The sequence below is a fragment of the Sturnira hondurensis genome, unplaced genomic scaffold (assembly GCF_014824575.4).
Source record: "Sturnira hondurensis isolate 20B ecotype Veracruz unplaced genomic scaffold, ASM1482457v3 Scaffold0020601, whole genome shotgun sequence".
Classification (NCBI taxonomy): Eukaryota; Metazoa; Chordata; class Mammalia; order Chiroptera; family Phyllostomidae; genus Sturnira; species Sturnira hondurensis.
The window spans coordinates 4,366,769-4,377,628 of NW_028093232.1; the positions used below are offsets into that span (position 1 = coordinate 4,366,769).

The 10,860-nt window shown below is 38.4% G+C and overlaps 1 protein-coding gene across 1 annotated transcript; it reads right to left on the reverse strand.

The window, feature by feature from the left end:
* Positions 1 to 1,403: 1,403 nt before the first annotated feature.
* Positions 1,404 to 7,342, reverse strand: LOC118975950 (olfactory receptor 6C65-like). Its single transcript, XM_037030181.1, is given in 4 exon segments — positions 1,404 to 1,453; positions 6,128 to 6,270; positions 6,514 to 6,939; positions 7,176 to 7,342. Coding segments are annotated over 4 exon segments (786 nt in total).
* Between the last annotated feature and the right edge of the window lie 3,518 nt (positions 7,343 to 10,860).

Sequence of the window (10,860 nt, forward strand, 5' to 3'; positions counted from 1 at the left end):
GCTTGAGAGAGTAGTCATGATGTTCCCTTTTTTCCACACAGGATTGTTGTCGCCTGTGCATTGATTCTCATCATAAGCCACAACAGGCGGACTCTGCTGGACAGGGTCTGCCACACCTGGCACCCACGAACAGGGAGGAGAAGGCTATCAGCCAAGACTATCAAGTTGTGGTCAACACATCAACGTGGGTGGAACGTGCCCAACAGCCCAGGTTAAGGGCTGACGACCCAGAGTGCTTTTCAGAGGGAGTAGGGTGTGTTGTATTTTAGGGAAAAGGGGTGTTTTTCCAAGGTCGCTTTCTCTGCGACTGCACTTTCTTCAGTAAGCAGAAGCCTTGCTCTCTCTCTGGCAATTGCCACACCCCATAGGCAGAGGTCGAGCATTTAAGAGCCACAAGGGTGCTTGCTGCAACAAAGACACCTGTGACAGGTATGAGTTGGACCTGGGCCAGGAAAGAACACTAGGTTTCCTGACAACTGCAAGCAAAAGCCCACGCAACGAGATGTACACTGTAAAACACACTCACAAGCCCATCCCCGTGGCACAATCCCCAATCAGGTTTTAGGCTTGGGAGAGAGAGCAATGAACTTTTCTTTCTTTTTAATTTTTTTAATTTAATTATTGTTCAAGTACAGTTTTCTGTCTTTTACTCCCATCCCAGCCCCGCCAGTGCTCCCTCCCTCCCTCCCATTTCCACCCCCCTTAGTTGTTGTCCATGTGTCCTTTATACTATGAACTTTCCTTTCAAATTAGCTTTTTTTTTTACAAGCACCTCCACGCATTCTTTCTTTAAAAGCTGCTTTTTGCAGCCTTTTTGATTCTGCCTTTTCCCTCCGCCTGCCTATAAACAGAAAAGCAGATAGTAAATGAGTATTTCAGTTTCAACAGGACTCCGAAGATTGCTTTGAGAACTCAGAGTTAGTTAACAGGGTGGTTTATGAGTGTCGCAGACACCGAAGATGAGGCATTTTCTCCCTCTGGCTTGAGATCTCAAGAGTTCCTGTGGGAGTAGGGGCCCTTGCAGAGGTGCCTGGTGTCAATCCCTGAGATATGTAGGGGCCTCATAGGAAATTCTAATCACAGTAATTTAATTCTCTGCTCGATCAGGGAGTGCAATATAAAGGTTGGTCACCTGGCGCTTCAAGCCCCGCCCTCGCAGTCTTAGACGTTGGAAAAACCTGAAACCCACAAGTGGGGTTAGGGTACCCTGGATACCAGGCAGTCCTCCCTGATGGTTTTCACTAACAGTACGTTTTTGACCCACCACACTATACTCCCTAATAGCTAATTAGTTAAGGTTTAATATGGGCTGCGGAATCTGAAATGGCGGAAATTGAAAATAAAAATGGAAACTTTTTAACAACAAGTATAGGCTCTCTAAAGAACAAGAGCAATGTTTTATGCTAATTTGACAGTTTTTTAAAGCTGCTAAATATCTCCCTGATGAGGGATCTTTAGACTTAGCTGTTTAGGAAAAGTTGGGCAGAAGTTGAAACAGCACCAGGTGTTGTGAGATAAAGACTAGTGTCTCCCTCCTTTAGAAGATTTAATTTGAAAATATTGGTTTGCTTGAATTTTGTTTTTGTTTCTGTTTTTAAAGTAACATCTGAGTCTCAAAATGTTTTAACAAATAGAATGAAATCTCTAATATTGTTAAATCATAAAGATTCTACTCAGAAAGAATTTAAATTGATTATTTAAAAAAGAAAAGAAAAAGATCTCACTGCCCTCAGACAATAAAACGCTCAGAAAGAAAAAGAACTAGAAAATATGTCTTTTAACCATTTTGAATCCTCTTTCTGAAGACCCAGGGACTGCTTCGGTCCTGAGAACAAGCTATGCTGAGCTTAATATCTTCCTTCCCTCTTCTTCAACCTCCCTAAAAATTTTCAAGGGCTTTAGATAATGAGACAGCTCACTTTTGAGCACATTGCAAGAATGCAGTAATCACCAAGAATAAATAAAAAAGAAGTAAATGCATTTGCCAGTAGAGAAAAACTGTTTCTAAAAGTTATGAATGTGTTAATAAATTTGTCAGTCTAAAACATGCTATAAGTGGGATAGGAGGTGTGATGTGTTAAAGAAATATTAAGAATCCTCCTTGTTTATGCCAGAGCTATGACTTTTTATTGTAAAAATAAAATATAAGCGTACTATCTCCTGAGGAGAACTAGTCCTTCTCTGCAGAAGACCACGTGTTATTTTTTAACTCAGTACCTGTAAACACTAATCATTTCCTTGGGAAAGAACTGGCTATTCTATTCCAAAGAAAAATGATCAGTTAATCAAGTCACAAAAGGCCCTTGACAAATAACCACTCTTGTCTAAAACATGTTTGAGCAGAACTCCCCTCCTACTCCTCATTTTTCCTTGCAAACTCTAAACCGAAGAACTACCAAGTCCTAAAAACAACAAAACAGTTAACTTGCTGCTCTAACTCATTGCAGCTTGCAAAAACAGCAGAGGGCCTGTCTTTTCGAGTAAAGAAAGAAAAAGGCACTTTAAAAACTGAGGCTATTTTTCAGCCAACTGCTCCCTGCCTATTGCAAACCAAAAAGCCAAAGGTTAAGAGCTTAAAAGAGCTCTTCCAGGAGGGCAAAAATCAGACCCCCAAAGCTAAACAGAAAAAGTAATAGAAAAAGTTAATAGACTGTTTCTTTATCATTCTCAAGCTAAGTAAATTATTAAAGAATGCCCTGACTGTCAAGCCCTTACTAAGGCACCTCCATCCACAGGAGTTAACCCTCCAGGACCAAGTTCTCAAATGATTTGACAGATGTCACTCATTATGCTACCTTTGGAAAATTCAAATACATTCACGTTTCTATTGATACTTACTCTGGTGCCCTACACGCATCTGCTTTAACAGGAGAATCTGCAAGAAATATACAAGCCCATTGGCTTGAAACCTTCAGTCATTTGGGTCGGCCTCAGCAAATTAAAACTGATAATAGCCCAGGATATCTTGCCCATTTTACTCAAGCCTTCCTTCAGCACTGGAATATCCAACATAAAACAGGAATACCTTATAATCCAACTGGTCAGGCAATTGTTGAATGGGCGCATCATACCTTTAAAAATCTTCTAAAAAAAACAAAAAAGGGGGAGTCAGGAGTCTACCCCCCCAAATTTGATTATGTTAACTATGTTTACCTATAATTTTCTAAACTGTGATGAATCACTCTGTACTCAAACTGAGAAACATTTTCAGAAGAAAGAACCAAAGTCATCTTATCCTCAAGTTTTATACAGAGATCTGCTGGGATACGGTACTTGGCAGAGTCCTGTAGATCTCTTAACATGGGGAAGTAGATATGCATGTGTTTCCATTCCTACAGGTCCTGTCTGGCTTGCAGCTAAAAGGGTGAAGTTTTATAACAAAACAGACATCAAGCTGTGCTACCTGGAGATGAAAACAGATCAGCTAGCAGACCAGGTGGCTAGCTGACACTCGCCAACTAGAAGAAAACAAGCACTGGATTCTGGTGCCAAAAAATGCAGTTTATGTTGCTAAGTATTTGCCAATTTATTTTTCTGTTCTTATTGACACTTTGTGGTTTTCTTTAAAGAAGCAACTTTATGCTGCAAGCAAAGAGCAATACAGTAATTACTATCAGTTTTCCATAGTAACTATAATTGGCTTGCCTACCCAGGAGAGGATTTATCATACTCAATCCCTCTTCAATTCCTGTACTTTAGACCAGAGGCACAAAGACAGTCTCTTGGTCTTTGTGCAGAGGACTGAATGGTACTATTGCTTTTCTCCCCAAAAGTCCTTTTGTAGGAGAGAACTGGGAAGCTAATTGGAAAGTACTGGCTAAGTTTGGCACAACGATAGTTTCAGCTCTGCCTGAAATCCCATATACTAATATGTGGTGGTAGGGGCTCGGTACTGGGGCACCTATAATTAGAATTGTTTCTCCCAACCACACGAGCCCTTGGCATTACAACTCATGGAAAATGAGCTTGCTTTTTATTACTAGAAAACACCTGTATAATTTTTTTAAAAAAAGCCCCTATCAGGATGTCCCTTTAAAGCAAAATTGGATCACAGTTTGTACCTGTCACTCTTACTTATTTTTGGCACCTCCAGGGACAGGTCAAGTCTTTTATAATAAATCAGCAAAAATTGATTCTCTGCATATCCTGCAGGCTCCATATATGCCAGCTGTCTTACTCATCTCAATATTACTCAGTTAAGTCTCACTACAGTTTATATAGTTAGAAGACAAACTCAGATATGGATGCCAGTTAATGTAACCAGAGAATGGGAAGATCCCCATGGCATAATAGCACTTAACAATGCCCTGGCCTCTTTAAGAGTCTGACGGTTTGTTGGCACTTTGATTGCATTTATTGTTTCTGCTATAGTTGTTGCAGCTACTGCAGCCATGGCAACTGCTGCCCTCATTGGGTCAGTTCAAACCGCTCATACTGTTTATGCTCTCTTAACCAATTCCACTTTAGAAATGCTTCAGCAGGCCCAGATTGATCAAGAAATCCTGACTCGACTTTCTGCAGTTGAATCAGTGCTCGACTGGATTGGTGAATGCCAGGATGCACTAGTGATCCGTCAGCAGCTGACATGTATGTGATCCTGGTTTCTCCAAACTGTGTGTCACCTCACTACAGTGGAACTCCAGCCAGCACTTTTGGAGTGATATTCAACATCACCTAAGAGGAACTTTTTCTACTAATTTAAAGGGACAAATCAATAAATTGCAACTAAAGTTACACAAACAGTTGCAGGATATTCAACGCTTAACTAAGCAGGAGATTCTTCAAACCCTTAATGATAATCTTGGCTCATTAACCCCAAAACACTGGTTTGATGGACTCAACCTAAGATTGTGGGTCACTGGAGCCATTGGTTGTTTACTGATTTTAATAATGTTTTGTATATTATGATGCATTTACAAATTATTTGCCCAGGGTCGCAAAAGAGACCAGCAAGTAGCAAGTCTTGTGGGATGTATCACCACAACAGCCTTAACAAAAAAGGGGGGCGCGGAATTGTAGGGAACTGGTTTGTCTTGGCCTGGCAAATGTGACTCAGCTCTGTATGGAAAACCTACAGATGCGAAGTGGTGGGCAGAACCTAGACTTGAAAACTGAGTTTTCCCATGAGAATCAGGCCTAGAAAATGCTTACAGATTGTTATAGCTTGCTCTTGCTAAAATTCCCTCACCCTGGTCTAAAGCAACAGATGTATATTGTCTATCTTCAAGGTAATTTCCAAAGCCTGTGTGAGCTCTCCCGAGGACAGAGCTAATCAGCTCATTGCCATCCCCCTCTGCATGTTATTTTTATTTCCTTGATTGTACCTAGAATGTAGACAATAATATTCTAGATAATAAATCTAGATAGATAATAGATAGATAGATAATAGATATCTGGATAATAAATCTAGATAGATAGATAATAAATCTTTCTTTGATGTAAGACCCCAGGAAAATAATTAAAGCCTGTCTAGGCAAGGATTGGGGCTCTCCCCTTTTAAGGGAGTGGCTGAGGCATCCAGAGGCACTTTCCCCTTGAGAGACCTGCCATGCCTGTTCCCTTTTCCCACGCAGGATTGTTGTCGCCTGTGCATTGATTCTCACTGTCAGCCACAACAGGTGGACTCTGCTGGACAGGGTCTGCCACACTGTATGTCTGATTCAACAGAATAAGAGTCAGTCCATTGCCAGACATCATCATGAGACATAGCACTCTAAGCCTTGAAGCTTGGCTCCATTCCATTCATTAGCTCTGGGTTGCTGGCATTTTATTTTGATGTAAGATTTAAATAGGTTGTCTAGAGTTTGCTATTCATATTTTGAAATTAAAGACCAGTACTTATTTAAGTTCACACATCACAATCTCTTTATGTTTTACCTGTGTAAAATAGATGTCTCTATAGACTTTGGAAAATTTCAGAAAAGAAAAAAGGTAAAGAATACAGAAAAATATATTTGAATGTAGAAAAATGAAATAAAAAAGTGATAAAATGACTTTGAAGGCTTTGACCACCTAATATTATTTGCTTAAAGTATTTTAGTTTTTTCATAACATGTGGTTTATTTGTGGTTTCAGTTATAGATTTTATGTTAGTTAATGTTTGTTGGATAATATCTCTTTAATATCTCAAGAGCCTGTTTCACCTGCTGGTTTCTTGAAGTATAAATAAAAGGATTCAGCACTTGAGCAGCAGAGAGATTAAGTACTGCTCTCTCTTTGCTCAAAGCCACATATTCTTTTGCAGATGTTTTTACACATTTTCCATAAGAATGAAAGTTCCCATAAGAAATAGAAACCAGCCCTGGCTGGTGTGGTTCAGTGGATTGGATGCTGGCCTATGAACCAAAGGGTTGCTGGTTTGATTCCCAATCAGGGCATCTGCCTGGGTTGCAGGCCAGGTCTCCAGTAAGGGTTTCATGAGAGGCATCCACACCTTGATGTTTCTCTTCCTCTCTTTCTTTCTCCCTTCTCCTCTCTTTAAAAATGAATACATAAAACCGTTTTTAAGAAGAAGTGGATACCACTGTCATATGAGAAGCACAAGTTGAAAAGGACTTTTTCCTTTGCTGGACAGAGGGCATCTTCAGAATTGTTCAAAGGATAGGTATCTAAGCGAGAAACACCAAGGCCAAACTTACCATGAGTATGAATACTGCTAAGAAAAATGTCATAATCTGTAGAAACTTTGTGGAAGCAATTAGCAGCATAGGAGGAAAGTCACAAGTGAAGTGGTCAATAATGTTGGAGTCACAGAAATCCAGGTGGAGGCCCATATTGACAGAGGGACAGACAATGAGGCAAGCAGCCAGCCAGGAGCTAATTTTAAGTTGGTTACAAACTTTGTTACTCATGATAGTTATGTAATGTAGAGGTTTGCAGATCGCTACATAACAATCATAGGACATTACAGCCAAAAGAAAAAAATCTGTGGAGCCCAGAGGCATTAAAGAAAAGTTGTGCCTTTTACCCCTAAAGGCACAAAACTGTACTTGAACAACAATTAAAATAAAATATAAATAAATACATGAATAAATAAATAAGTAAAAATAAAGGACATATGGACAATAACAAGGTGGGGTGGAAACAAAGGAGAGTGGTGGAGAGGGCTGGAGTGGTGGGGAAGGGTGCGGTGAAAGGCAGAAAACTGTACTTGAACAACAATAAAAAAATTTGATACTTGTGAAAAAAATTGTGTCATACAAGCATTATAGGAAATAGTTGTGTCTCTTGTGACACTGACCAGAAACCTGGAAATGCAGACAGTTGTGAATGGAATTTCTAAGAAAGAGAAATTCCTGAGGGAGAAATACATGTGAATCATTGTAAACATGATGATGGTCATGTTTCCAGTCACACTGAACAAGTTGGTGAACAGTAGAAAGAAGAATATCACACTTTGTAACTAAGTCCCAAAAGAATGAATTCGCTAACCGATGCCTTATTTGGCGTGGCTAAACTCTGAATTCTTTAGTCTGTAGATTAAAATAACCATGGATATCAACTACCGATATGATCTTTTTTCATAGATAATAAATTTTAATTAGCTTCATTTAAATACTTTATTTTTTATAATTTATTATTATTATTTTTATTATTGTTCAATTATAGTTATCTCCACTCCCCCCACCATGACACTCCATCCACCCATCCTCTCCTCCCATCCTTGAGTCTACCCCTTGTGGTTTTGTTCTTGTGTTCTTTATAAATGTTCCTTGATAGCTCTTCCCCTATTTTCCTCCATCATCCCTCTCCCTACTCCCCTCTGTTTACTGTCAGTTTGTTCTTTATTTCAATGTCTCTGGTAATATTTTGCTTGCTTGTTTGTTTTGTTGATTAGGTTCCACTTATAGGTGACATCATATGGTATTTGTGATTTCAAATACATTGTAGTGTCCTTATTGTGCACAAAGAACAATAAAACATGTATTAACAAACTGTGATGACAAAGTTATCTATCAAATTTGCAAACCCATAGCTGCAATTAATTTGCTCTATATATTACTTAAAATCTTATATTTCAATCACAGCTTTTATAATTTTCTAATATATATAAATATATGTATATTTCTCACCTGAAGGTATATTCATTAATTTTTAGAGAGACAGGAGATGAAAGAGAGAGACTGATCAGTTGCTTACTATATACACCCCAATGGAGGATCAAACCGTAGGTATGTGCCCTGATCATGGCTTCTGTTTCATATTTTTGATTACTTACTTATTTAGCAGAGATAAAATCTCTCTTCTTTAAAATGATGATTGGAATAAACCTTTCAAATATACTCAAAGGAAGAGATAACTTTTTCATCAATTGTCCCTTCTGCTTCATACAAATTCTACTATTATAGGTAGAATTCGATATTCCTCAAATACCTAATGGCTCTCAAGGAAACCCAATTAGGAGCTACCAGAAACTAGAAGGGAGCTACAAGGAGCTCTCCACAACTATATCAACATGAAAAATGAAATAGAAACTATCAGCATAGGCCAAGAGGAAATGAAGAATACAATTTTGGAACTGAAGAACACATTAGAAGGAATGAAAAGCGGGATCGATGAGGCAGAAGATCAGATCAGTGAGTTGGAGGACACAGTAGAAAGAATCTCACAGAAAGAGCAAGAAAGGGAAAAGAGGCTCAAAAAGAATGAAGAGGGACTAAGAGAAATGCAAGACAATATGAAACATAATAATACCTGAATAATAGGAATACCAGAAGGAGAAGGAGAAGAACAAGGGATAGAAAACCTCCTTGAAAGAGTAATGATGGAACATTTTCCTAATTTGATGAGAGAAAAAGTTACACAAATCCAGGAATCACAGAGAGTTCCATTCAAGAGGAACACAAAGAGGCCGACTTCAAGACACATCATCATTAAAATGGCAAAATTCCAACACAGAGAAACAATTTTAAAGGCAGCAAGGGAGAAAAAAGGAAGTAACATACAAGGGAGCCCCAATAAGGTTAGCTACTGACTTCTCAATGGAAACATTCCAAGCAAGAAGAGAATGGCAAGAAATATTTCAAGTTATGGGAACCAGAGGCCTACAACCAAGGCTACTTTACACAGCAAGGCTCTCAATCAAGATAGAAGGCCAAATAAAGAGCTTCCAAGACAAAACAAGTCTAAAAGAATATTCCTCCACCAAACCAGCTCTACAAGAAATACTAAAAGGACTGCTTTAAGGAAAGGAAGGAAAAGAGAGAGACAGAGAGGAACCCAGGTACATAAATGGCAATGAATAAGTACATTTCAATAATAACCTTAAAGGTAAATGGATTAAATGCTCCAATCAAAAGAAATAGAATAGCTGAATGGATAAGAAAGCATGGTCCACACATATGCTGCCTACAAGAGACCCACCTCAGGACAAAAGACCATCACAGACTAAAAGGGAAAGGATGGAAACAAAATTTCCAAGCAAATGGTCAAGAAAAAAAGAGCCAGGGTAGCAATTCTCATATCAGACAAAATAGACTCCAAAAAAGGGGCCATAAAGAGAGACCCAAAAGGTCACTTCATAATACTCAAGGGAAGAATCCACCAAGAAGACATTCACATCATAAATATATATGCACCCAACATAGGAGCACCCAAATACATAAGGAAAATCTTAGAGGACTTCAAGAAAGATATTGACAGCAACACAATTATAGTAGGGGATTTTAACACCCCACTGTCAAAAATGGACAGATCTTCCAAACAAAATATCAACAAAGATATAGCTGCACTAAACAACACCCTAGATGAAATGGACTTGACTGATATATATATAGAGCGCTTCATCCCAAAGAAGCTAAATACACATTCTTTTCAAATGCACATGGAACATTTTCAAAGATAGAGCATAGGATAGGTCACAAAATGAGCTTCGACAAATTCAAGAAAATTGAAATCATACCAAGCATTTTCTCCAACCACAAGGGACTAAAATTACAAACCAACCCCAAAGAAAAAAAACCCAAAACACCCCAAATCATGGAGACTGAATGGTATGCTATTAAACAACAAATGGGTCAAGATTGAAATTAGGGAAGAAATCAAAAAGTTTCTGGAAACAAATGAAAATGAACTCACAACAACCCAAAAATTATGGGACACAGCGAAGGCAGTCCTGAGAGGGAAGTTCATAGCAATAGAAGCTTACCTAAAGAAAACAGAAACATTTCAAACAAACCTAACCTGATGCCTGCAAGAACTGGAAGAACAAAAACAAAGACAGCCCAGAGCAAGTAGAAGGAAGGAAATAACCAAGATAAGATCAGAATTAAATGACATAGAGACTAAAAGCACAATTCTAAGGATCAATGAATCCAAGGTTTTTTGAAAAGATAAACAAAATAGATAAGCCTTTAAGTAGGCTCATCAAGAAAAGAAGAGAGAGAACACAAATAAACACAATGAAAAAGGAAAGAGGAGAAATTACAACTGATACCACAGAAATAGAAGAAATTGTAAGAAATTACTATGAAGAACTGTATGCCAAGAAATTTGAAAACCTAGGTGAAATGGACAAATTTCTAGAAAAATATAATCTTCCAAAACTCAATGAAGAAGAAGTAGAAAGCCTGAACAGACCAATAACAGCAAATGAAATTGAAGCAGTAATCAAGAAACTCCCATCACACAAAATCCCTGGACCAGATGGTTTGACAGGAGAATTGTACAAAGCTTTGAAGGAAGAGCTAACCCCTATCCTTCACAGATTATTACAAAAAAATCCAAAATGATGGGAAATGCCCAAACTCTTTTTATGAAGCCAGCATCACCCTAATTCCAAAACCAGATAGAGACACAACAAAGAAAGAAAACTTTAGGCCAATATCACTGATGAACATAGAAGCTAAAATCCTCAACAAA